At 54.5% G+C, this 27,804-nt stretch overlaps 1 protein-coding gene across 2 annotated transcripts; it reads left to right on the top strand.

The window, feature by feature from the left end:
• Positions 1-266: 266 nt before the first annotated feature.
• Positions 267-27,312, top strand: Disp3 (dispatched RND transporter family member 3). Of its 2 annotated transcripts, XM_076863372.2 has the most exons (21): positions 267-868; positions 950-1,341; positions 2,308-2,527; positions 12,989-13,125; positions 13,934-14,068; positions 14,393-14,553; positions 15,597-15,736; positions 16,035-16,183; positions 16,340-16,501; positions 17,142-17,303; positions 18,856-18,969; positions 19,563-19,699; positions 20,620-20,804; positions 22,451-22,581; positions 22,661-22,833; positions 23,635-23,761; positions 24,173-24,318; positions 25,254-25,413; positions 25,841-25,954; positions 26,331-26,497; positions 26,950-27,312. In XM_076863372.2, exons 1-21 carry the CDS (start codon positions 267-269, stop codon positions 27,310-27,312), a joined length of 4,077 nt encoding a protein of 1,358 aa, XP_076719487.1. The 2 variants fall into 2 exon arrangements, with proteins under 2 accessions (XP_076719487.1, XP_076719486.1); XM_076863371.2 differs by having other exon boundaries at positions 267-1,341.
• Positions 27,313-27,804: the final 492 nt, after the last annotated feature.

Raw genomic sequence — 27,804 nt, 5'->3', positions numbered from 1 at the left:
ATTGGGCTGTAATTCACCTCTTCCTGTGGCCTTGACAGCCAAGATCTAGTTGGCAGAGGTGATGGGCAAGAACCAGGATTCTTCTGTTTGATGCACGTGTGGATGAATCCAGTAGCATTAAATGCCTGGTTGACGCAGTTCCAATATGGTATTACTATTGGGTTAGGAGTGTGCGGGTTTGGTACCCCAGGTAGGACAAATCCCGCCACAGGGCACTATCCCCTCCCTCTCCCAAGGCTGCTGACGCTCTCCCTCTCCTGTAGGCTATGGACTCTGAGGATGACCCCCTGCTGCAGGACGTGTGGCTAGAGGAGGAGCAGGAGGAGGAAGAAGCAGCAGGCGAGGCCTTTAGCAGGGCCCAGAAGTCGAGGCCCCGTCCTGGGGCAGGGGGGCAGTGTTGCTGGAGGCGCTGGACTCTGCCTTCGGGGCCCCCAGCCACGGGCTTCTGGAGTACCCTGGGCTGGGCCTTCACCAACCCGTGCTGTGCGGGGCTGGTGCTCTTCCTGGGCTGCAGCATCCCCATGGCCCTGTCGGCCTTCATGTTCCTCTACTACCCGCCCCTGGACATCGACATCTCCTACAACGCCTTTGAGATCCGCAACCACGAGGCCTCGCAGCGTTTTGACGCCCTCGCTCTGGCACTCAAGTCCCAGTTTGGATCCTGGGGACGCAACCGTCGCGACTTGGCTGACTTCACCTCTGAGACGCTTCAACGCCTCATTTCGGAGCATTTGCAGCAACTGCATCTCGGCAATCGCTCGCGGCAGGCCGCCAGAACCCCGCGCTCGGTTCCCGTGGCCACCTGGGACACCTCCGCGGCCCAAAAGCCAGCAGCCAATCGGAACAGGCGTCTTCGGCGTGACGCCCCGCCCCTGGCGGATCTGGCAGCCAACCAGAGTGAAGTCCCGCAGGACCCTCGGCCAGATCCGAATGGACGACGCCAGCCCAGCACCACGCCCCCCGCGGCCGTCGCGGCCAATCAGAGCCGCTCCCGCCGGGGCGCCTCGCGCTGGGACTACTCACGCACCTACGTGAGCGCCAACACTCAGACGCACGCGCACTGGCGCATCGAGCTCATCTTCCTGGCTCGCGGCGACGCGGAGCGCAACATCTTCACCAGCGAGAGGCTGGTCACGATTCATGAGATCGAGCGCAAGATCATGGACCACCCGGGCTTCCGGGAGTTCTGCTGGAAGCCCCACGAGGTGCTCAAGGACCTGCCGCTGGGCTCCTACTCCTACTGCTCCCCGCCCAGCTCGCTCATGACCTACTTCTTCCCCACCGAGAGGGGCGGCAAGATCTACTACGATGGCATGGGCCAGGACCTGGCCGACATCCGGGGTGAGCCCTCCGGCCGGGCTGCGCCGAACCCTGGCCCTGGTTTACTACTTCTGAGGCTTGTGGGAGACTGGGTGGTGAGCACTGCAGGAGGGCAGCTGGGCATGGCCAGGGGAGCTGGGCATGGCCGGGAGGGACATGGGGAGGGAAGGTAAGGGGAGTGCAAGAAGGAGGCAAAGAGGGAGGTTGGGGTGCCCGCTTGGACTGCAAGATGTTGGGATTTATGTTTGGCCACAGAGGGTGAAAGCCTGGTGGGGGTGCTGGAGGTGGATGCCTGCTGGGGAGCAGGAGGACCAGGGATCTGGTTAGAGAAAGATAGGACACAGGCTGGGGTTGGAGGAAGACTGCGGTAGGGTTAGTAAATTAAGGATTGGACTTGAGGAATAGTGGGGCAGGGCCACATGAGGGTTGTGGGTGCCCGACCGGATTTGGGTGTGCCTTTTAAAGGCGGGTGTGGTCGGGGAAGAACCCTAGGAAAGGACCCTGAAATAGGACCTAGATGGTGGAATTAGAGGACCACAGAGACTGGGCCTGGGAATTAGGTGGGGTTCAAACTGCAATGGAGAGGTAAGCTTCGTGGGAGGTGCATGAGCAGGCCTGGGGGTCTGCGCTCCCTGGGACGCTGCGAGGTCTTTAGACCATACCTCTGTCCCATTAGTGACCTTTGAGCAGCCTGAGTGGGATCTCCCAGCGCTTTAGGAAGGAGTGAGATTGGGGCTGGGGTTGGTGGCTCAGTGGCAGAGCTATCACCTAGCATGCTTGAGGCACTGAGTTTGATCCTCAGTACAACATAAATGTAAAATAAAGATATTGTTTCCACTTAAAACTAATATATATATATATATATATATATATATATATATATATATATATATATATAAAACAAGAAAGGGGTGAGATGGTGAGGAGGGCTGCTGGGAGTGGTGGGAGCTACTTGTGGAACTTCCCCACCCCATCGTGCCCCTACAGGCTCTCTAGAGCTGGCCATGACTCACCCTGAGTTCTACTGGTACGTGGATGAGGGCCTCTCTGCAGACAACCTGAAGAGCTCCCTCCTGCGCAGTGAGATCCTGTTTGGAGCACCCCTGCCCAACTACTACTCGGTGGATGACCGCTGGGAGGAGCAACGGGCCAAGTTTCAGAGCTTCGTGGTTACCTATGTGGCCATGCTAGCCAAGCAGTCTACTAGGTAGGAAGTCCAGCCACACCCCGGTGTGCCTGCCTTTGTGTGTACCAGGGAAGAGCCAAAGGAGGATAGGGAGTTGGTTTCCATATGCCTCTTACTGATACCCCAAGTTCTCTTTTTCCACGACCTTTTCCCAAGAAATCTTTCTTCCCGAATCAGGGGTAGAACCAGGTATATCCTTGCTGTCACTCTTGACAAGTGAAAGACCCTTTTACTTACTTAGTGCTGATGGGTAGTGAAAAGGTCAGCTTTGAGAGACGTAGGAAGTCCTAGGACCCTTGCCCTGAAGGGCTTGGATTTTGCTTTTCTTCTGAGATGGTGCTACAGATCTTTCTGGAAAGATCTTGGCCAACAAATGAGGAATTTCTCTCTGCCTTTAATACCCAGGGAAATAATGAGCAAGTAACTTCATTTCTCTTGGCATCAGTGTCCCTGCTTATAAAACTGGGGACTATGATTTCTGTTACCCTGGTCATTAGGAAAAGATCCGCTAACAAGTGTGAAGGTACTTGCTTTGGGATGGTGTGTCCAGGAATATAGCCAAGTCCCTCTCCTCCAAGACAGGAAACATCCTGCTGGGTAATAACGCCACTGTCTTCCAAGTCCCTGCTCTGACAGGACAGGCACAGGAGGAGTCAGTCTGCTGAAATATCCTGTTCCTTCTGTTGCTCATCTATTATATTGAGCAGCTACTGCAATAATCAGAGCTAATGTTCACTGAGGATTTACTCTGTGCTAAGCCCTTTATAGGCACCATCTCATTTAATCCTCACATCAATCCAATGAGGTGAGTGCTCTTATGATTACCTCCATGTTACAGTTGTGGAAACTGAGGCACAGCACAAGTAAGTTGTCCAAAAATTTAAAGTTCATCAGTGGTGGAGTAAGATTCACATGCTGGTTTCTAATTCCAGCCCTCTCCCTTGAGTTTTTAATGACAGTTTCTGCACTACAAGCTTTCTGTCCCCCTTCTTCTTTGCCAGGAAAACTCCTGTTCCTCTATTAAGATCCATCTTGGGTAGCATTTCCCTGAGGCTGGATTAAATGCCCTCTCTACCTGTTTCCACAGGTATCTCTAATGGGGTTATCACTAACGGTCAGATCCCAGTTACTCCACTTAATTGTGAGTTTTGGTGAGCAAGTTCACCTTTCTGAGCTACAATTTCATTATAGCATTTGTCACTCTGTTTTAGTTGTAACCCAAAGTGCAGTCCTTGAATTGGCAATATTAACATCACCTGCGGGATTGTTAGAAATATGAAATCACAAGCCCTTCCCCAGACCTGCATCATTTCTGTTATTTTTTTGTGCATTAAAAGTTTGAGAAAGGTCTGATTTGTGCGTCTTGGTAGAGTGGGAGTTTGGTGAGCCTGGCTCATTTCTGTAAGAATGACCCCCCGGCCAGTGTCGGCCACCTGGTACTGAGGATTTATCTGAGGAATGAATGAATACATGAATGGAATGGAGGTGCCCCCAGGAGAGGTAGCTGAGGGGTTAACTCAGGAAGCGTCTGCAGGATTTTATATACAAACAATTTTCTCTGCCAAGGCATTACCCCTGCCCTTAGGGGAAAAGTCCCTCTCCCTGTAGAGCTTCACAGCAGGAGGGACAGCCAGGCTCTGTGGACTTGACTTTAGTGTCTTCTTTTCAATTAACACAGTCTTTTCTTATGATTCTGTTATTGGTGATCCCAGAGATGACAGCGTGCACCTTGACTTAGCACCAAGTCACGCAGACGATCACACTGCGTGTAACACCAGAGTAACACCAGAGTCCTAGCGCACTTTCACTACCTTCGTTGTTCCTCACCTTTGCATTTTTGTCACGTTTTTAAATTCTGTATACATTTTAAACTTTATAAGACATTCCATTATTTTACAGAATCTGCGTTCATTTATATTTATTCACATAGTTACCTTTCCTGTTGCTTTTCATTACTTTCTACAATTTTATGTTTCCCTCTGGGATCATTTTCCTTGTGTCTGAAAAACTCTCTGTAGTATTCTTTTAGATCAGGTTTGCTAGTGGTAAATTCTCTCTTTTGTGTATCTTAAAAACATCTTTATTTTTCTTTCGTTTTGCTGGTCTCGCTATAAGTTGACAGTTATTTTCTTTTGCTACCTCGAAGATGTCACTCCATTGTCGTCTGACTTCCATCAATTCTACAGGAAAGTTGGCTGTGTATCTCTTTTGTCGTTCCTTTAAATGATTGTCTTTTTTCCCCATCGGGTTTTAAGATTTCTATTAATCTTTGGTTTCATTGATTTTACTATAAAGTATGTTGGTATAGTTTTCTGCTTGGGTCTCAGAGCTTCTTGAATCTGTAGGTTGATTGTGGTAAACAGTATTAGGAACTTCCTGGCTATTATTTCTTCAAACATTGCTTCTCTCTTGTTCTCTGTACTTCTCCTTTTATGACTTTAATCTCACAAATGCTACACCTTTTAATTAAGTTCCATGTCTTCAGTGCTCTTTTCTAGGTTTCACCTAATTTTTCTCTTTCTATGCTTTGGTTTAGTTATTCCAAATCACTAATCCTGTCTTCTCTTGGCTCTAATCTGCCATTTAACATCTATTAAGGTGTTAATGTTCTGTGTTTTGTTGAGAATTTGCATTTGATTCTTTGTTACAGGTGTACATCACTGGTGAAGTTCTTCATATTTTATTTATTTTCTCCATAATCTCCTCTCTGTTGTTAAACACACTAATTATAGTTATTTTAAAGTTCTTATCAGCTGATGTGAATATATGAGTAACACATGCATTTGTTCCTGTAGTCTGTTTTTTTTAATATTTATTTTTTAGTTATAGGTGGTTCAAAATTGATTGTGCACACATCAATTTGTACAGCATTTGTCTTTATTTTTTTACTTTATGTGGTGCTGGGGATCAAGCCCAGTGCCTTACCAAGCTGGGTGAGCGCTTACCACTGAGCCACATCCCAGCCCCTGCAGTCTGTTTTTTAACTTGGTTTTTGGTCATGTGCTCCTATCTGGGTTAGCCTGGTGACTTTTACTACATGATGGACGTTTTGTTTAAAAAAAAATGCATAAGTTCAAGTGTTGTTATTTCCCACACAGAAAGCTTATCCTTCTCTCCACTGGTCAGAGAACAGTGTGACTGATCACCTTGAACAGTTACTGCATGGAGTCAAGAATGGTTCACGGCCCTATGTGTTTCAAGTCTACCTGTAGTCGGCCCTAAGTTCTCTAGGATTTTCAACTGAGAATTAGTGTATTCTGTAAAGTCCCTCCCCCTGGTTCCAAACTCTAATTTTTATCTCTCAAAGCTTCGAAAACAAAACAGGACAAAGCACCCTGCATTTTCTCCTGAGCTTAGGTACTTTAGCCTCATTTCCCAGATAGCTGGTGTCTTCAGCAAAAGTACTAAGGGAACACTGGCTGGTGTTCATCTGGCTGGCAGGTTTTACCCAAAGCTCTACTAATTTATCTGATTTCCAACCGAGATTTTCAGCCCTCTGCCCATGTTCAGAAGTAGCACATGCCTCCAGGGTAAAAGCAGCCACTCAGCCTTTTCCAGGTTCTTCCCTTTCTGCAGTCTAGCCCTGCCCCCCACCCCTGTCTATTCCTTCAGCAGCTTTGCTGTCATCAGATGATTTTTTTCTTTTTTTTTTAAAGAGAGAGAGAGAGAGAGATAATTTTTTTTAATAAATTTTTTAGTTTTCGGCGGACACAACATCTTTGTTTGTATGTGGAGCTGAGGATTGAACCCGGGCCGCACGCATGCCAGGCGAGTGCGCTACCGCTTGAGCCACATCCCCAGCCCATCAGATGATTTTTATCTGAATTTTATCTGACATTTTAGTACTGCAGGCCCTCTATACCCTCAGATTCTGCAGCCTCAGATTCAACAAGCTGAGGATTGAGATTATTCAGGGAAAAATTGCATCTGCACCAAATATAGTATGCTTTTTTGTTATTATTTCTTCATACAGTACAATTACTGACATATTGTTCACATTGATTTAGGTATTATTAGTGATCTAGAGATGATTAAAATATGCAGAAAGATGTATGTAAATTATATGCAAATACTATGACATTTTATTTAGGAGCCTTGAGCCTCCCTGGATTTTGCTATTGGAGGGGTGAGCTGGGGCCAGTCCATAGACACAGGGGACCACTGTGGTTCTAGGCAAGACACTGGTCTTCCATGAGCTGCTTCTTTCTACTTGAGAATAAGTGTTTGGGCCTATGTCTTTTTAATAGCTGGCAACTAGGAAGGGCTTAGCACTTAGGAGATGCTCTGCAAATGCTCTACAGATTGATGTGTGAGCAAATAAGTGATTGATTTAACAACTAAGCTATTTAACTTAACGAAGTAGGTAATCCTGAGAAATTTCCTACTGGGCTTTGGTATGTTTCTTAAAAGTTCATTGAGGTCTAATTGACATATAACCAACTACACATACTTAAGCTTTATAATTTGATTGGTTTTGATATCTGTATATACCACAAAACCTCCCCTGCAATCTAGATAGTGAGCACATTTATCACTTGAAATATGTTTCTCACGCAGTCCTGATGATTGGTCCATCATGCCTCCCCATCCCAACCTCTGGCCACCACTTTCTGTTTTCTACAATTATATAGTGGTCTCCATTTCCTAGAATTTCCTATATATGTTACGTGGTATGTGCTGCTTTGTTTGGCCTTCCATGTATCAACAGCTTATTTGGAGTGCTGAGTAGTATTCCCTTGTACGGAGATGGCATATATTGTTTATCCATTGACCGATTGATGGATATTTAAGTTACAGATAAAGGTGCAATGAACCTTCATGTATAAGCCTTCATGTGGACATATATTTTCATTTGTCTTAGGTAAATACTTAGGATTGAAATTACTGATCATATGGTAAGTGTAAGCTCTTTTTTGAGAAACTGCCAAGTTGTTTACCAAATTGGGTGCACCATTTTATATTCCTACCAGTAGTGTATGGAATTTCAGTTTTACATCTTTTCCTGTGCTTCTATTCAGTGTTGTAATGGAGATGCTAGCCAGTGCAATCAGGCAAGAAAAAGAAATAAATGTATCTGAACTGGAAAAGAAGAAGCAAAACAGTCTTTATTAGCAGAAAACATGAATATATATGTGGAAACTTCAGTGGAATCTAAAACAACAACAGAACAAAACAAAAAACTTTTTACACTGATCATACCTGAAAATCTGGTAAGGTCAGTGTAAAAAATTTTTAACTATTCTAGTAAATGTCTAGTGGCATTTTACTGTATTTCCCTAATTACTAGTGGTTTGGGTATCTTTTCTGGTATTTATTTGACATCTGTTTATCTTTGGTCAATTTTTGCCCATTTTAAAATTGGCTTTTATGCTTAGTATTATGATGTTCCATTCTGAGGTAATCTTTATATTTTTATATATACAAACCATGGATTGAGGTGGATATCTTATATGGATATCTGATTGTTCCAGCATCATTCTTTGAAAAGACTGTTCTTTCTCCACTGATTGCTTTTGCACCTTGGACAAAAAAATCTATTGTCCATAGATACATGATTAATCTATATTTTTTCATCTACACACTGGAGCACAGTCTTGATTACTGCAGCTTTGTACCAAGACTTGAAATTAGTGTTAGTACTTCAACCACATTCTTCATTTTTAAAAATTTTCTAGTTTCCAGTGGACAAAACATCTTTATTTTATTTTTATGTGGTGCTGAGGATTGAACCTAGTGCACCGCATATGCTAGGCTAGCGTGCAACCGCTTGAGCCACATCCCCAGCCCCAACACATTCTTCATTTTTAAGTCGTTTTAATTATTTTAGGTCCTTTGCATTTTCACATGAATTTTGGAATCAGTTTATGTGTTTCTCCAAAATCAGTTTACATGTTTCTGCTGGGATCTTGAATATGATTGTGTATAATGCACAGATTGATTTGAAGTAGAACTGACATCTTAATATAGAGTCTTCAAACCCACAAACAGAATATAGCTGACTTCTTTTGCCAGATTTACCCCCAACCATTTCATATTTTTTATGCTATTGCAAATGATATTTTATAAATTTCAATTTCTAATTTTCATTGCAGTGTGTATAAATATAATTTCTTTTGGGTTTTGTAACCTTGCTAAGCTTATTTGTTCTACTAAGGATTTCAAGGGGTTTTTGGTTTGGTTTTGTTGTTTCTACATGTATTTTCATGTTTTCTGCTAATAAAGACAGTTTTGCTACTCTTTTTCCAGTTCAGATACATTTTTTTCCTTTTTCTTGCCTGATTGCACTGGCTAGCATCTCCATTACAACATTGAACAGAAGTGATGAGGGTGGACATCCCTGTCTTATTCCTAATAGAAGTATGCAGAGTTTTTTGCTGGTGTCTTTTTCTCAGGTTTAAGAAGTTCTATTCTACCTAATTTTCTAGTAGTTTTTTTTGGGGGGGGCGGGGGGGTCTGGTAGGTTTTCCCACATTTTTTCCTGCATATAGAGAAATGGTCATAATTTCTTCTTTTTTAATATGATGGATTGCATTTGTTGACTGCTTTTTCCTGAGATAAGGCCCCTTGGTTAGGATATATTATCTGCCATATAATGTTAGGTTCTATTTGTATTCTATGTTCATGGATACATTATGTTTGTGATAGATGTTGGACTGTCCTCTTTTGTAATATCTTTGTCTTATTTCTGGTATCAGGGCATTTCTTGCCTTACAGAATGATTTGGGAAGTATTCTCTTTTTTTACTTTATTAGGGAGTTTATATAGAGAGAGTTGACAGTATTTCTTCCTTAAAGGTTTCGTAGAACTTATCAGTGGAACTGTCTGAGCCTGCAGTTTTCTTTATGGAAAGTTTTTTTTTTTTTTAAAGAGAGAGAGAGAGAGAATTTTAATATTTATTTTTTGGTTTTTCGACGGACACAACATCTTTGTATGTGGTGCTGATGATTGAACCCGGGCTGCACGCATGCCAGGCAATCACGCTACCGCTTGAGCCACATCCCCAGCCCTGGAAAGGTTTTAAAATACAAATCAAGTTTTTAAAAATATAAGATTGTCAAGATAATGTTTTTGTGTGTGAGCTTTGGTGATTTGAGCTCTTCATGAAATATGCCCATTTCATTTATATTTGCAAATTTGTTGGTATAAAGTGATTCCTAACATTTCTTTGTTATCTTCTTAATATTATAGGAAGTATAACTGCCTCTTTCATGTGTTTTTTTCCCTCTTTTTCCACGATCTATCTAGCTAGAGGCTAATCAATTTTATTGACTTTCTCAAAGAACTATCTTTTTTAAAATTGATTTGCTCTTTTTTCCTGTTTTTCTATTTTATTGATTTATGATTAGATTTTTATTATTTTCTTTCTTCTGCTTACTTTACATTTAATTTTTCCTTGTTCTACTGTTTCAAAACAGAAGTTGAAATCATTGATTGAAACTTCTCTTATTTTCCTTTTTTTATTCTTTTGATGCACGTGACAGTAGAGTGTATTTTGGCATACGTGGAGTGTAACTTCCCATTCTTGTGGTTGGTACGTTATATGGAGTTACACGATTATATATTCATATATGAACATAGGAAAGTTATGTCTGATTCATTCTATTCTTGTTCCTGTCCCCATCCCCTCTCCCTTCCCTTCATTCCTCTTTGTCTAATCCAGTGAATTCCAAACCCCCCATCACCATTGTGGGGTAGCACCCATATATCAGAACATTCAGCTTTTGGTTTTGAGGAATTGGCTTATTTCACTTACCATGATAGTCTCCAGTTTCATCCATTTACTGGCAAATGCCATAATTTCATTTTTCTTTATGGCTGAGTAATATTCCATTGTGTATGTGTATGTGTATATAATGTGTGATATATATATATGTATGTGTGTGTGTGTGTGTGTATCACATTTTCTTTATCCCTTTATCTGTTGAAGGTCACCTAAGCTATGGTTTCATAGCTTAGCTATTGTGAATTGAGCTGTTAGAAACATTGATGTGGCTGTGTCACTATAGTATGCTAATTTTAAGTCCTTTGGGTACATACCAAGAAGTGGGATAACTGGGTCAATTAATGGCTCCTTTTATGCTATACTTGTTTAGTGCTATAAAGTTTTTCCTAAATACTACTATTTTAGTATATCTCACAAATTTTGATATTTTGATTTTAATTTTCATTTCAGTTAAAAATACTTTCTATTTTCCCTCTTGATCTCTGTTTGACCCATGTGTTATATGTTATTTAGTTTACAAATACCTCTTTTCTATTTAATTCCATTGTAGTCAGAGAACATACTCTGTATGACTCAAGTCCTTTCATATTTGTGGACTCTTGTTTTATGGCCTGTTCTAAGATCTGTCTTGTTAAATGTTCCCTTTGCACTTGAAAAGAATGTATTCTTCCATCATTTGATGAAGTACTCTGTGCATGACAGTGAGGTCAAGTTGGCCGATTGTGTTGTTCAAGTCTCCTGCATCCTCACTGGTTTTCTAATTGTTCCAGCAATTATTATAAGAGGAATATTGGAGTATTCAGCTATAATTGTGGATTCATCTATTTCTTTTTTCATAGCTTTGAATTTTTGTTTCATGTATTTAAAGGTCTGTTATTAGATGCAAAAACATGTAGTATTATTGTACTCTCTAAATGAATTGACCTATCTTCATTTTAGAATTCTCCTTCTTTATCCCTAATAATGTTCTTTGCTCTGAAATTCACTTCATTTGTTATTAATATAAACACTTCAACCTTCTTTTGGTTCATGTTAACCTGGTATGTTTTTTCCTGTCCCTTTGCTTTAACATGTTTATCTTTATATGGAAAGTAGATTTTTTTTTTTTGTAGGGAGTCTGGTCTTCACTTTTAAAAATCTGCCTGACAGTCTGTGCCTTTTAATTGATGTGTTTATTCACTTACAGTTAATGCAGTTATTGATCTGGATTTACCTACGTCTGCCTTATTTTATTTTTTCCTAACTGTCCATTTGTTCTCTGTTTTTCTTTTCTTCTCTTTGGGGTAAACTGAGTATTTCTCGTGTTTCTGTTTAATCTCCTTGGTTGGCTTTTTAGCCGTAACTTTTCTTTTAGTGTTTGCTTCAGGATTCATAGTCTCCCTCTTTCACTTATCACGGTGTACCTTCAAGGGCTGTTGCACCACATCTAACTGAACATCACGCGTGATGATAATACGCTGCTGTCACCCCTCCTGGTCTTCACGCTCGTCGTCACACATGTTACTTATATCACAAATCTCACACTCTCTTGTGATCTCAGAAGTGGCCAGTAATCTTTTAAAGGTACTTGAGTAAACAATAAGAAAATTTCAGGGGCTGGAGTTGTAGCTCAGTGCTAGAGCACTTGCCTCCCATGTGTGAGGCAGGGGTTCGATTCCTAGCACCTCATATAAATAAGCAAATTAAATAAAGGTCCATCAACAACTAAAAAATATTTTAAAAAAAGAAAACTTCATGTTTCCATTCACGTTATTTCAGTTTGGGGTGCCTTTGTTCCTCCTATAGCCCACATTCCTTACGCTGTCGTGTGCCTGCCTGAAGCCTCCTTTCTCCTCTCTGAGGGGTGGGTGCGCTGAGATCCATTTCATCTTTGGAGCACCTGAAAGTCTTTATTTGCCTTGGTTTTGAAATAGATTTCCTGCAGCATAAAGAATCCTGGGTTTGGAGTGTCCCCAGTGTGGAAGGGATGTTGACGCACTTGTTTCTGAGTGTATTGTTTCCAGTGAGGAGCTGACTGTCACCCTCATCTTTGTTCCTCTGAATGTGACATGTCTTTTTTCTCAAGTGCTTTTTGAGTTTTCTCCTGGTCCGTGTTGGTGAGCGGTTGGGTTATGATGTGCCGCGTTGCACTTTTATCTGAGTTTTTGGTCTGTGGCGTCTATTGTTCGAGTTTCTTGGATCCGAGAGTTTTCATCAAGTCTGTAATTTTTTCAGTCAACATGAATTAGGCCGCCGAGGACAGCAAACCAGGGCAACCGGCCACTGTCCCCTGTCTCCCGGGGTCACACCTGTGCTGCCTGAGGTCCACGGTCCGGCTTCGCCTGTTTCCTCAGGGTCTTGTTGTCGTGAATCCGCTGTCCTTCCCGGCCAGTCACCCGTCACTCGTGGTGATGCTCTGGAGCACAGTTGGCCCAGCCTGGTTTTCCTTATTAGAAATGGGTTACGCACACTCTGAGCAGCCGTGTGAAACCGAGTGTCCAGCGGCCCGTTTCAGGGTCAGCTTTGCTGTGGATGATTGGGACTGGAAGGTGGCCCCGGATCTGGACTGTGCCTGAGTCGCCGGGAGACTTTAGCAGATGCTGGCGGCTCAGCCCACCAGACCTCTTTGGCGTCTGGCCCGGAGGGCAGGGTGTCTGGAAGCCCCAGGCGATTCCGATATGGAGCCCAGGTGAAGCCTGGAATGGGCGGGCTCCTGGTCCTTCTGGGGTTCACACCACCTTGGATCCCCTCCCATCTGTCCTCTCGTGTCCTTCCCCCAGCAAAGTCCAGGTGCTCTACGGGGGCACAGACCTTTTTGACTACGAGGTGCGCAGGACCTTCAACAACGACATGCTGCTGGCCTTCATCAGCAGCAGCTGCATAGCCGCCCTGGTCTACGTCCTCACCTCCTGCTCAGGTAGGCGCCTCCCCCGGGCCGGCCCTCTCCCCAGGGTGCTGCTGGCCAGAGCTTCTCAAGGGTGCCAGGGTGGCCTTGAAATCCAGGGTGTCAACCCCGGCGCCCGGCTCAGAAGCCACCTGCCACCCCGGGCAGGCAGCCGAGGTCCAGAGGCAGGTCAGGTGGCACAGAGGGCCTGGCCCCGGACGTCATGCAGTTAAGGTTTGCCCCTGCTGTCTCCTTGGGAGCCTTGTGCTGGGGAGTCTGGGGTGTTGGGCTTGGCCATGAGTCATTCTGCAGGCTGTTTCTGTCCCAAGTCAGCTGCCCTTTGTCCCTGTCCCCGTTTGCATGGCCACTCCGATGCTCACCGGCTCCTGCCTACTGCTGTGTGTGGTTGGCTCCGTCCACCAAGTGGACAAGGGAGGGAATTGCCCTCAGAGTGGAGGAGGTGCGTGATCGTCCACGCCGTGGTGTTGTTGGGCACCCGCTGCGTGCCTGGGCCGTGAGGTGCCCAACAGGCACCGGGCCTTCTCCGCCCAGCCTGGGCTCCTGTGGTCGCAGACTCCACGAACGTGACACCCGTGACCCTCTGCGAGTACTTGAGACAGCCTCTGCCTGTGTGGGTGGCTTCCCCAGGCACTCCAGCCTCTCACCCAGCGTCACCCAGAGTCACCCTTGGGCGTAGAGCACTGAGACTGTCGGGAACAGATGGTGGTGAGGGCATCCAGGGATGAGGGCCAGAGGCAGGGTGCGGCTCAGGCCAGGGACGCCAGCAGGGCTCGTGTTCTGCGAGGGCCCCTCTCACCCCGGGTGCCCCCTGCCCGCCCAGTGTTCCTGTCCTTCTTCGGGATCGCCAGCATCGGCCTCAGCTGCCTGGTCGCGCTCTTCCTGTACCACGTGGTCTTTGGCGTTCAGTACCTGGGCATCCTCAACGGGGTGGCAGCCTTCGTGATCGTGGGCATTGGTGAGTGGCCTTGGGAGCTCGGCCCTTCCCCACCAAGGGCCTTCTCCCTGGATGGCAAGCCTGGCCTCCACCCGATCCCAGAGCCCTGAAGTGGGGGTTAGAATACGAGGGGTGACGGAGGGTGGCAGGTGCTGGGCAGAAAGAGGCGAGGCTGGTGGGAGCCCCGGAAGCGAGGGACGGAGGCTGAGATCTGGAGGACCGCCGGGTGGGCACATCGAGTGGGCCTTTGCCCACTGCAAGCTGAGAAGAAGACCCTGGGGCCTGGCGGGAGCTGCTGGGGCTGCTGGTGCCTGGGCCTGCCCTGCAGCCGGACGCCCTCCTCAGGTGTGGACGACGTCTTTGTGTTCATCAACACCTACCGCCAGGCCACCCATCTGGAGGACCCGCAGCTGCGCATGGTCCACACCATCCAGACGGCTGGCAAGGCCACCTTCTTCACCTCCCTGACCACGGCCGCCGCCTACGCGGCCAACGTCTTCTCCCAGGTGGGGGACCTGCCCCATCCTTGTCCCAGCCTCCCTGGCCCCCTGCGGGGCTGTCCCCGGCTCTCTGTTACCCCGGCCCGAGTGTGACCATGCAGCCTGGGCCTCAAGGCACTTGCCCCTTGCAGTCTGCGTCCACCCCTGACCCGCTACCGAAGCCTAGCACAGGCTGGATCTGACACCACGGTGGCCTGCGCCTCGCAGGGGCACGGGAGGGTGCGCAGAGCCCGCAGATCTCCCCTCTGTCACCCAGGTCTCAGGTGTGATCCTCCCGAGTTCCTGACAGAGGCTGGGGCCAGAGAGGTTAAGGGACTTCCTCCACACCGCACAGGGCCACCTGGGCCTAGGGCTGTCCCCACCCTCTGTGCCACCTCCTCATCCCTGACGTTGCTGCTGTCCTCTGGCCCGTGCTCCTGAGGGGGATTGGGGGAAGCGGTGGGCTGGGGCCACAGTGCTGAAGGAACCCGAAAGGCAGTCCCAGCCATGGTGACAGAGGTGCAGAGCACATCTGGCCACCGTGCGTGCCCTGGGATTGTCCAGGCCTCCTGGAGAGCCATGCAGGGGGCAGGCAGGTCCGTTTCAGGCCTGCTCTGTGTGACTTGGGCTGGTTGCTCAACCTCTCTGAGCCGCGCGTTCCTCACTGTGAATGATTCTGGGAGTGGAACGAGAAGGCTGTGAAGTGCCTCTCGTGGCTCGTCTGGCACATGCCCAGGAAGGTTCCTGTGGGATTCTGGGGCTCCTGTCCCCGGGCTCCCTGCTTCCCTCGGGTGGCATCTTCCCTTCCCTTCCCCCGGCCAGCGCAGCCAGGTCTGGAGGGAGACATCTTCCTCGGCTCCTTTCCTTCCTCTGGTCCCGATGGCTCTCTGGGCAGTGGGCTGCAGGTGGACAGGGGCCTCTGCCATCAGGGATAGGGCTTTCACCAGCCACCGTCACCTCACCAGCCCTCAGCCCCTTGGCCAGCTCCATGTCCCCAAGGCCAGCGCTGGCGTACCACCAGCAGCCCGGGCCTGAGTGTCTCTGCGTGTGTCCCTCCGCGCCCCGTCCAGATCCCGGCCGTGCACGACTTCGGCCTGTTCATGTCGCTGATCGTGTCCTGCTGCTGGCTGGCCGTGCTCTTCACCATGCCCGCCGCCCTGGGCCTCTGGAGCCTCTACCTGGCGCCCCTGGAGAGCTCCTGCCAGGCCAGGTGAGCCGCCGTGTGCTTGCCTGCAGAGCCACTGCATGGCACCCCGTCTTCCAAAGCCTTGGGTTCTTCATTGAGCGCCTGCTGTATGCCAGTCCTGGGCCAGGCAGCGGGCAAAGGTTGTGTTAGTCACCTCTGGTGCCCGCTGTGTGCAGGAGGCCCCAGCACCATCTACACAAACTGTGACCCACTGCTCGCCCCCCCCAAAACCCGGGAGCTGGGTGCCTTCCATGAGGGAACAGGCTCGTGTCCCGGGTGCCCGTGGCCTCTGGACTCCAGCCACACCCCGCCCTCTCCATAGTTGCCACCAGAAGTGCGGCCGCAAGAGCTCCTTGCACTTCCCTGGGGACGTGTTTGCCACCCCTCAGCGGGCCGGGGGCAGCCCTGGCCAGGGCCCCATGCCCTACCTGGACGACGACATCCCCTTGCTGAGCGTCGAGGAGGAGCCGGGTGAGAGCCGTGCAGGCCTGGGAGGGGCCGCTGGTGTGGGGAAGGCCGGTCCCAGTGGCAGTGGCCGAGGCAGCCCATGGGGTCCTCACACGCTGGCCCTCCCTGGAGAGGTGCACGCCAAGAAGGCTGTGACAAGCCACCACTCTGCCCTGGCAGTGTCCCTGGAGCTGGGAGATGTGTCGCTGGTGTCCGTGCCCCCAGAGGGCCTGCAGCCGTGCCCTGGCAGGGGCAGCCGGGACCAGTTCCTGGTGCAGCTGCAGGAGCTGCTGAACCACTGGGCCCTGTGGTCCGCCGTCAAGAGCCGCTGGGTGGTCGTGGGTGAGTCCTCCACCCCCTGCCTGCGTCACCTGCAGCCCAGCACGTGCTCCCAGGAGCCCACTGCAGAGGTGAACTGGAGGTTGGAGGCCTAGGCGGAGCCTCCCTCCCTGAGCCTCTCCTGCCTGTGCAGAATGCGGCTGGTCCCACTGTGGCCACAGCTGGTCACTGCGCTGGGCACTAGTGCCGTACCCTGACGCTGGCCTTGGCTAAGCTTGAACCCCGGCTCTGCTGCCTGCTGTCTGTGGCTTTGGCTGTGTCAGCCTGGGGACCCCCAGTTTCCTCTTCATCGTGGACAACAAGAAACACATCTGGTGAGACGCCATTAGGGCTGTGAGGGTCGCTACAGAGGCCCAGGCCAGAGCGCTCAGCGCGCGCCCAGCACTGACTTACCCGCTCCTTCAGCAGCAGGTTGGAATTGGGTGCCATCGGGTGGTGTGCCAGCCCCTTGAGAGCTATGACACACTGAGAGGCTGGCTGCTCACCCAGTGACTCTGCATGGCACAGTCAGCCCCTGCCCTGGGGACGAGTCCCCAGGAGGTGTCACCCACAGGCTGCCACACTCCCTTGCCCGCTCCCTTGGCTGCCTGGCTGTGGACTTGCTGCTGGGCCAGCCCCACCTAGTGGAGCGTCCCTCCCGCAGGGCTCTTCGTCTCCATCCTCGTCCTGTCCCTGGTGTTCGCCAGCCGCCTCCGCCCCGCCAGCCGCGCCCCCCTGCTCTTCCGGCCGGACACCAACATCCAGGTGCTGCTGGACCTCAAGTACAACCTGAGCGCCGAGGGCATCTCCTGCATCACCTGCTCAGGTGAGCGCTCCTGGCGCAACGCCACCCTCCGCCCAGCGCCAGACTGTCACCTAAGAGGTGTGAGATCCAGGCTCCGCGTCACTGTGTGACACCGGCCTCTGTCCTCACATTTCATTATGTGCTTCCTGGGTGGCGCCATGCATTGGCACCAAGGAGACAGTGGGCAGGAGGGACAGGCCCCTGAGCTCCAGGAGCCTGTGTTCACAATCGTGTGCATGAGCTTGTGGGACAGCAGGTTCCCAGGGTGTGGTGTCCTGCCAGGCCCTCGGGGAGGTGATGTCTCAGCTGAGGCTGAGGAGAGGAGGGGCTTCCTGGGCTGGGAGGCCGGGGAGAGGAGTCAGCCAGACTGGGCGGGGTGGCCTGAGGGGCAGTGCCAGCCTGGGGAGGAGCGGCCACATCAGGGAGGGGCACCTGTGGGAGCCAAGGCCTCCAGGGTGGCTGGGAGACCAGCAAGGACGTTGCTGACCAAGTGCCCCAGGGGCAGTGTGGAGGGGGGAGGGCTGGCCGGGTCGATAGAAGCCTGCGCTGTCAGGGTGAGGCCCAGGGGGCTGGGACCACTGCGCACACGCCCTGGGGTTGAGGTGCTCCTGGGGCTTCCATCTCCACGGCCCCTGGTGGTAGAGCTGGCGTCAGGGTGAGCAGGGGGCTCCTTGCCTTAGAGGGTCTGGTCCAGGTGGACAGCCTGAGGTCCAGGTGGGCAGGTCGGCCCAACGTCAGACCTCTGCTGGGGCAGCAGGAGCAAATGCGAGGACCCTGGGGTGAGCGTCTCCAGGTGCCCGGCCACCTTGGTTTAGTCAGGGCGGTGTCCTTGGTGACCTATTTTCCCGTCAGTCATGGCGCTAGCCACAGGCAGGTATTCAGCTGAAGCTCAGAGGTGCTGCCCGAGTCCCTCATGAATCAGAGCCAGCCTGGGCACACCCCTGGGTGCCATGGCCCTGCCTGGGCACAAAACGACCTCACCGCCACCTCAGGGCCTCCTACCCACCCCTGGGCTCATCGCTCAGTCCGCAGGTGGCCCTTCACGTGGCCGCAGGTGGGACTTCAGCTGAGGAGGGCAGCCAGGGCAGAGCCTCTGGGGCATGGCTCTTGCCACTTGCCCAGGTTACCAACCTCCCTGAACCACTTTCTCTTCCTGGGTCACTGTGGGGACACAGCTGCTGACACGTGAGGTTTCTCTCATTTAAAGGAAATAGAACCCTAGTCCACAGCGCCTGTGGCATCCCGTGGCCTGCTGTTGTCCCTGCTGGCCCCACTCCCACGCTCCTGCCGCCAGGCTTTTCTGGGCCAGATGCACGGCTAAGCTCAGGAGGGGCTGTGTTTCCTCCCCAGGCTAAGGGCGGGCAGCTGGGCAGAGCCCATGGTGGCCTGTCTGTAGGCAGGTCCAGCCCCAGGGACACAGTTCTGCGTCTGATGTTCCCCTCAGCCCCACCCGGTCTCTTTCAGACCCTGACACCCCCCCAGCTCTAGGCCCCCGGAGGATCCCGGCCTCTGCCCTTTACCCACTGGGCCAGCCAGGGAGGCCCTGCTGTCCCTGACACGGTGTGGGGGTCAGGTCTGTTCCAGGAGAAGCCCCACAGCCTGCAGAACAACATCCGGACGTCCCTGGAGAAAAGGAAGCGGGGCTCTGGGGCCCCCTGGGCCAGCCGGCCTGAGCCCAGTCCGCAGGGTGAGCTGGGGCCAAGGCCAGGGCCCTCCTGGAGCGGGAGTCGGGGACCCTGCACAGGCAGCAGCTGAAGCTCAGCCTCCATCCTCCCACAGCAGCCTTGTCCTCCTTGGCGGAGGGGGACGGGGTGTGGGGCGCACTCAGGCCCACGGCTCCCCTAGGCCAGAGCTGGGCCTCCCGCCACTCCCCTGCCTGGCCGCCACAGCCTCCCGAGTGTTGGAGGGGTGACTGGGCCATGGAGGCTGGTGTTTCCCTGCTGGGGTCTCCACCAGAGGGGACCCGCAGGGACACAGTACTGCAGGAACCATCCCTGCAGGGCAGGGGTGTCTGCTTCTGTCACCCCACACATTGCCACCACCTGTCCCTGCCATGGTCACTAGCACCAGGCCCCCTGTTCACACTGTGGCCCCGTCCGTGGGTGGCCACCCTAGTCCACCACTTCACCATCACCTCTGTCACTGCCCCCCACGGCCCGTGCCACCCCCACCCCACTCACTGCCGTGGGTGGTCCAATAGGGAGAGCAGAGCCTGTACCTGGGGACGGCTGTGGGCCATCAGGTGACCGTTCACTCCTCTTCCTTCTGCATTTGTCCTAGATTCCCTGGGCACTGTGTACATCTCCAAAGTAAAGAGTAAAGGCCACCCCGCCGTCTATAGGCTCTCCCTCAATTCCAGCCTGCCCGCGCCCTGGCAGGCCGTGGCCCCTGGGGATGGAGAGGTGCCCTCCTTCCAGGTGAGCTGGCTGTCCTGACCCAAGGGGGCCTGTGGTGCCACACTGGCAGGAGGGCGGGGCCCGTGGGGATGGCACTGGCATGAGTGGGGAGACCGCTCCACGTGAGCCAGGCCTGCGCAGAGACCTGCAGGGTAGGGGCCACACAGCCCCGTCAAGTCCTGGCTCTGCCGTGCGTCGCCTGGGTGTCCTTGTGGGTCACTTTACCTCTCTGAGCCTCGGTTTCCTCATCTGTGCAAAGAGGATATAGAAGGTAGCAGCCAGCACTATCAGGGTCCCCTGTGGTCAGGCCGGGCAGTGTGAGCCTCGCACCTAGGACCCAGTACAAGTCAGGGCGTGGCAGCCACTCCAGCACCCAGAGGGGTCTCCAGGGCCCACCCAGATGTCCTGCGTTCCCCTTCAGCACACCCATGCTCCACATGATGGTCACACGTGTGACCCCTGATTGGGTTTGTGTCCCTTGGGAGGATGAGGCCTCCAGCCCCCTGACACCGAGGTCTGCCTTGCTGTCCCACCCGAGGGCTCTCCTCCCAACTCATCCAGCAGCCACTTCACTCGGGTTTGGCTTGGTGCCCTCAGAGGGCCCGTCCCGCCTCCCTCCTCAGGGTGCCTTCTGTCCCCGCATCTGTTCTGCCTCGTGCCCTGACACCCTCCTCAGGACCAGCCCCGTGAGGGCAGGGACTGTGCTCTGTCCTCAGAGCCTGGCCCACGGGGGGAGCTCAGTGACCGTTGGTGGAGGGAGAACCGAGGCTCAGACAGGAAGGACCGCTCGCTTTTCCAGCTCACCAGGCCTCGAGCCTGCGCCCAGGGCCTGACCTCCACTGGGGCTGGGACTGGGCAGACTGCTGAGCCGGGCGGGACGGGCCAACGGCCAGGCAGCCTCCCCGAGTCATGTGTCTTGTCTCTGTCGATCCACTGCTTAGGTGTATAGAGCGCCTTTTGGTGACTTCACCAAGAAGCTGACCGCTTGTATGTCTACAGTAGGGCTGCTCCCGGCCGCGAGCCCCGTCCACAAGTGGATGCTGACGGCCGTGGCCTGTGACGCCAGGCGGGGCTGGAAGTTTGACTTCAGCTTCTACGTGGCCGCCAAGGAGCAGCAGCACACGCGGTAACGCCCCGCCCACCTGTGGACGAGCCGGCCCCGCTGGCTAGCACCACCCTGTCCACCCGCTTCTTTCCCTCCCTCCTTCCCTTCCCCAACCTCCTCCCACTTCTCTCTCTCTGTCTCTTTCTCTCTCTTTGTGTTGCTGTCTCTCTCTCTGTGTCCCCCCCCCCAAGGTTACATGAGCGGTGCCACCAGGTGCTGCAGGAAGGCTGTGTCCTTTCCCACACGCCTGTTCCTGTCTGTGCTCAGTATGGGGCATGGGGACCTGGCAGCAACTGTGGCCAGGGGCTCCCGCTCCCCCTCTCTTTCTCACACAGACACACACACACACACACACACACACACACACACACACACCGTGGGGCGCAGGCCCCCTCAGGCTCCCAGGCTCTCCCACCTTAGGGTTTTGCATCTGCTGTCCCCTCCCCCAGCTCCTCCCCCCAGATCGCCCTACCAGGCTCACTCTCTGGCCCCTGGTCACCTGCAGTCTCATGGTCTGGCAGGTGACCTGTCCACCCCAGGAGCAGGTCTGTGTACCACAGGGGCCCCTTGGGGTTTGTTGTCGCCTTATCCCCTGTACCTTACCCAGCTCGGCGAACCCACACTTCCTGTCCACGGCGCCCTCCGGGCTCTACATCTGCATTTAATTTGAAAATACTCACTTCCCGTGTCCCTCAGACTGGGGGGTGAGGCCGTGTCTGCAGAGCTACCTGCGGGACACTTAGGCCCTGTCTGCGAAGGCTGCCAGTGGCCGTGTCCCCCTGGGCAACGGGGGCGTCACTCCTGTGTTCTGAACGCGGCCTCACGGTCATTTATTCTGCATTTCTTCCGTGAGGCTGTTGACGGAGGGGCTGTCATCCATCAAGAGCCAGATAGGGTGGGGACTGGGGGACAGGCCAGCGTGGCTCCCACCCTTGGGGACCCTAGTGGGAGCCAGGCAGGGACAGCAGTGTCATAACAAAGTGTGACTCATGCTCAGAAAGAAACAGCCCCCCTCATCGTGGAGGAGGATGGCCGCCTGGCCCTGTGCTGTGACCATGACCCACGGGCTGTGGTCCAGGGTATGGGCACCACACCAGGCCAGACTCTATCTGGGGAAGGGGTGACCAGCATGGCCCTTTCTAGCTGGGCACCTGTTGACTCGGGGATGGGGACCCTTTGCCTGTCCTCCCCTGGGCTTGCCCTGCACGCTCAGCCATGACCAGGGGTCAGCTGCCTGGATGAGCGTAACACATCCTAGAAAGAACTAGACCGCCTCGGGTCTGTGGCCAGCAAGCTCTTGGCCATGGACCCCACATTCACCTGGGACCTGAGGCTCCCAGCTCTGCAGGTTGAGGTGACCTGGGGCTGCTGAGCAGGGGCACTCAGCTGGCCCCCGCCCCTCCTGAGCCCTTAGCTCCCTGCTGGACAGTCTGAAGCTGCTGCCACTCTGCTCCACCACCATGGGGAGCTCAGGGCCTTGAACAGGGCCAGGGCTAGAACAGGCCCTGGGCACGGCTCTGTCTACCTGAGAACAAGCCCTCGTTCTGCAGGGAGCCCAGGCCTGTCCCCTGCAGCCTCCTGACTCCTCGGCATGGCCGTGCGTTCCTTGCCTTCCCAGGTCCTCCTGGCCTTCCCAGCCTCAGCCCTGGCCTCCCTTGCCTCCACAGGAAGCTGTACTTTGCCCAGTCCCACAAGCCCCCCTTCCACGGGCGCGTGTGTGGTGCACCTCCCGGCTGCCTGCTCAGCGCCAGCCCCGATGGGCCCACCAAGGGCTTCTTCTACGTGCCTAGTGAGAGAGGTACTTGTGGGGACTCAAGGGGGCTCGGGAGCTCGGGCCCACCCTCCCACCCTCCCTTACAGCACCCACCCATCCACAGTGCCCAAGGCCCGCCTCTCGGCCACCTTCGGCTTCAACCCCTGCGTGAACACGGGCTGCGGGAAGCCGGCAGTGCGGCCTCTGGTGGACACAGGGGCCATGGTCTTCGTGGTCTTTGGCATCATTGGCCTCAACCGCACCCGGCAGATGGACAACCACGTCATTGGAGACCCGGTAGGTGGGCCCGCTCTGGGCAGGTGCCACAGGGCCCCCGACAGGTTAGCAGAGGAGCACCAACCCTGGGCCTCTAGCCCCACACACTCCTGGCTCCTCAGGGGCTTCACCACCCCAGAAGGACCCCCAGGGGACCCCGCAGGGCAGATTTGGGGTCACCCAAGAATCTAAGCACACTTTTGGAGTTGGGCTGGCTGCCCACGTCCTTGGGGACTGGAGTGGAGGTGAGGGAAGCTGGGAGCCTCCTGGGGAGAGGGCAGCCCTGCCAGCCCAGCGGTGAGCTCTGGCCACCTGTGTCTGCTCCCTGTGCCACGCTGTCCCTGCCCTCCGCTCATGTTCACACCTGCTCTGGGCTTGAAGCTTTGGGAGGCACTGGTCAAGCTGGGGGAGGGACGGGGCTGCACCTCAAGTGCTGATGGTGTGGAAAGGCCTGGGGACGCGCTGGCCTTAGGAGTCACAGTCAATGGGGGTCAGGAACAAAGCTGTGGCCAAGGCCACAAGTAGGCAGGAGGCTCGTCTGCTGGGCTCAGGTGTCCCCAGCAGGGCAGAGCTGGCCAGGGGCTGGGCAGACGCAGCAGGAAGAGCAGGACACAGAGGGGAGCGTGGAGTCCAGGCCGCTCCAGGGTGGGCAGTGGCTACGCAGAGGTGCTGGAGGGGCAGGACAGAGCCAGTCAGTGGGGACAACAGGTGACCTGCAGAGGGTTGCCACCTTACAGGAACAGTGGCAGCAGGGTGGGAGCAGAGTCAGGGCCCAGTCTCTGTCTCACTGAGCGGCCCAGCCACTGTGTCTCTTTGGGAAAGGGCAGCGTCGTCTACGACAGCAGCTTTGACCTCTTCAAGGAAATCGGGCACCTGTGTCGTCTCTGCAAGACCATCGCGGGCAACCCCGAGCTGGTGAAGCCGGGCGGGGCCCAGTGCCTGCCCTCAGGTGGGTGGGCTGGGCAGCCCAGAGGCCTCTGCAGACTAGTCTGTGTGATTGTGTCCACAGGAGTGCTCGGGCGGGCGGGCCTTCGTGTGCTTTGCAGATGAACACAGTCTGTGTGTGGCTGGGAGCATGTGCGGCTTCGTGTGTGTGTGTGTGTGTGTCAGTGTCTCTGTGTATGTCTGTGTGTGTGTGTCTGTCTGTGTATGTCTGTCTGAGTGTGGCAGGACAGAACCTGCCTGGCAGAGGTCATGCGTGGCTGTTCCTGAGAACCTTGGATGTCATTCTCCACTCCAGTGGCAGGTGTGTGTCACAGGAGTTTTAAAGGCACTGGTGTGGTCGCAGCCACTCTGGGAGCCTGGGGATGGTGCTGGCATCCTGGGCGGCTCCTCGGCCCCAGCCCCTCTCCTCCCGCAGGCTACAGCATCTCCTCCTTCCTGCAAATGCTGCACCCCGAGTGCCGGGAGCTGCCTGAGCCCAACCTGCTGCCGGGGCAGCTGTCCCACGGGGCGGTGGGCGTCAAGGAGGGCCGCGTGCAGTGGATCTCCATGGCCTTCGAGTCGGTGAGCCTGGTGCCCCGCTGGGCCCCGCAGACCGCGGCCTGGAGCAGGGCTGCCTCTGACCAGGGCCCTGGCCGGAGGTCACGTGCCGTGGGTGCAGGTGCTCTGTCCCACTCAGAGCCTCCTCTGCCCCCGGGCTGCGGCAGCTCTCTGCCCTCCCTGCTCACCAGCCAGGGTCATGTCACTTGCCGTTGCTGAGCACACTGGACACACTTCCCTCCTGTTCCCTCTGCCACGGTGGGAGGCCAAGGTCAGGGCCATAGCCAGGTGTTGGACCCTCCACGTGGCCCAGAAAGAGCTTAGAGGCCAGGGGACCAGCCACCCATGTCTCCCCTGCTTCTGTCACCCCTGGACGTCGTCTGGCTCTGCCCGCGGAGGTTCTTGCACACACACACACCACACAGAGTGCAGGCTGGTTCGTGCAGTGAGCAGGCCTGGGTCATGACTGGGTCGTGAGGTGACAGGGAAGTTCCAGAGCAGGGGGCCCTTTCTTCTTTACTCACCACCCTGGGCGCGCCCCTCAGCTGGCCACTGCTGGCCCCCACAGACTCAGCCCAGCCCGGAGACCAGCAGCCTGCCAGACAGTGACGTGGCTGCAATGGGAACCGTGGGGATTTGGGAGCCCAAGGAGGCCCATTGTGGGCATCAGGGAAAGCTTCCCAGGGGAGACGGGCCCTTGCATGGCCGAGGGGAGAGGGAGCAGTGCGTGCAGGGGCCTCACAGCGGAGGCTTCTCAGAGAAGGTGGGCCTGGAGGAAGGGGTGGGGACATGTTGCCCTTGAACCGCGCCATGTCCTGCGGCTGGTGGGAACTCATTTGGGACCAGGCCGTCCATCGTTCACCCCTACACGACACACTCCGGTGGCCACTGAGCATGGCGGCCACCTCTGGGAGGGGTGAGCGGGCCCCGCCTCTGTCCCACGAGCCGTGTCCCCACAGACCACGTACAAGGGCAAGTCCTCCTTCCAGACCCACTCCGACTACCTGCGCTGGGAGGGCTTCCTCCGGCAGCAGCTGCAGAGCTTCCCGGAGGGCTCGGCCCTGCGCCGCGGCTTCCAGACCTGCGAGCACTGGAAGCAGATCTTCATGGAGATCATAGGTGCGGGCAGGCCCCCAGGCAGGGGCCTTCAGGGTTCGTCCTGGGCAGTGGGGCACATGTCCTGTCCAAGCCACAGTCTTGCCGTCCTCAGCCAGGCCCAGAGTCCTGGCAGAACAGATGAGCTGGTGCTGGGCTGCTGACCTCAGGCCAGAGCGTGATTCCCCTCCTGCTTGGGGGATCTGGCCCATTGTCTGGTCTTACGTTTGGCCACCTACAATGTAGCAGTCCTGTCCACTGGCAGCTGTCAGTCGTGAGCCCTCTCTAGGGCCCAGGCCTGTGCTCATGGACTCCAGAGCAGTTCCCACCCGTGGCAGGCCACTGTCGCCTCAGCTTGGGAAGGTCACAGGCTTAGGAAACTTGGGGCGGGGAGTGGGGGGCCGTCTGCCCCTCACCGCATGGCCACTGAGGCCCTTTTCCTGACCTCCAGGGGTGCAGAGCGCCCTGTACGGCCTGGCCCTGTCCCTGCTCATCTGCGTGGCCGCGGTGGCCGTGTTCACCACCCACATCCTGCTGCTGCTGCCCGTGCTTCTGAGCATCCTGGGTAGGTGGCCACGGGCCCAGCCCGCAGGGACCGGAGCAGGCAGGGTCTCCCTGGTGGCCTGAAGCCAGCAAGCTACTCTGAGCCTCAGTCATGTGTCCCCAGTGACGGCTTCACGATACCCCCAGCCCAAACAGAAGACCCTCTCCTTGGTGGCTCGTGGGACTGTCTCCCCCAAGTCTGTGCCCAAAAGGAGCCAGGTGTCCCCTGTGGTAGCATTTGACTCAGGGACATGTTGCTGTACCTGCACCCTCTGGTGTCCCCCTCTGACCCTGGCCTTGTCCACCTGTCACCCAAGACTTCTCTATTCCCTGAGGGTCCTTCAGGGCCATGTGGGCAGGGCAGGTCCCAGCTGCCCACCTTGCTGCCCCTGTCACAGGCATCGTGTGCCTGGTGGTGACCATCATGTACTGGAGTGGCTGGGAGATGGGCGCGGTGGAAGCCATCTCCCTGTCCATCCTGGTGGGCTCCTCCGTGGATTACTGCGTCCATCTGGTGGAGGGCTACCTGCTGGCCGGAGAGAACCTGCCCCCCCACCAGGCTGAGGTGAGCAGCCTCTTGCCCTCCTCCTCCCCACTGTGGTGCCCAGAGGCCCCGGCACAGCTGGCACCCCAGGACCTGAGCCTGGGGCAGGGCATGCAGCCAGGACCTCGAGGCCATGCCCTGCCTGCGGCCCTCTGCCCTGGGCACTGGGAACCAGGACCGTGGGCCTGGTGACGGTTTTGGGGTTTGTTTTCCCCCAGTCTGGGATTGCTGTGGCGTGAAGACATTCATACATAAAACTAACCCCATTATGCTACCACTATTTTGGGTCAAAAGAGGAAAGGTTGCAATCCGGTGCCCACTGCCCAGGACCTAGTCTGCCAACCTTCCTGTTCCGGTGCCCCAGCCACCCTGAGTGCCCCTGTGCCCAGGATGCCCTGATGCTGGGACCCCCTCACAGGCGGTGGGGCAGGTCCCCAGCGGGTGCTCAGCACAACCTCTCTCTGCTGCCCCAGGATGCCCGCTCGCAGCGCCAGTGGCGGACGTTGGAAGCCGTGCGGCACGTGGGTGTGGCCATCGTGTCCAGCGCCCTCACCACGGTCATTGCCACCGTGCCCCTCTTCTTCTGCATCATCGCCCCGTTCGCCAAATTTGGCAAGATCGTGGCGCTCAACACAGGCGTGTCCATCCTGTACACGCTCACCGTCAGCACTGCCTTGCTGGGCATCATGGCCCCCGGTTCCTTCACCCGGACCAGGACTTCCTTCCTCAAGGCCCTGGGTGCTGTCCTGTTGGCAGGGGCCCTGGGGCTGGGCACCTGCCTTGTGCTCCTGCGCAGTGGCTATAAGATCCCTCTGCCCAGTGGGGCTGCCCTATAGCCCTGCACCTGGCTTGAGCACCTTGCCCTGGCCCGTGGGGACCAACTGCACTCTGTGACCCCAGAGGCTCCTTGTCCCCCAGCCTTGCTCCAGCTACTTCCAGTCCCCGGCCTGGCCAAGCAGATGTCCACACTGTGTGGACCACACTGCCTTTAGCCCTGCCAGAGCCCAAGCCGAGGACGAAGCTAGCCACCACTGCACCCGGCCAATGCATCTGGCTCTCTGGGCTGTGCTGCATAGCAGGGGCCAGCCCTCCTCCCGGGCCTGGTCACCATGGGCTGGGCTGTTTCTAGAGTGTCCCTCACACTGCCTCAGTGCTCACAGCCTCCCGGGGCTGTTTGTGGCCCCCTTTCTACAATGTGGAGCTGGGAGGCCCAGAGGCAAAGCAGCTGCCCTGTGGCTGGTCAGGGCAGAGCCAGGGCTGCCTCCCAGGGCCTCCCTGAGCCTTGCAGGAGGAGCATGGGTTCCACTCCCCTGGCCTCCCCTTCTCAC

Source organism: Callospermophilus lateralis, chromosome 7 (assembly GCF_048772815.1).
Source record: "Callospermophilus lateralis isolate mCalLat2 chromosome 7, mCalLat2.hap1, whole genome shotgun sequence".
NCBI lineage: Eukaryota > Metazoa > Chordata > Mammalia > Rodentia > Sciuridae > Callospermophilus > Callospermophilus lateralis.
The sequence above is the reverse complement of the archived record's forward strand: the minus strand, read 5'-3'. Positions and strand labels throughout refer to the sequence as shown.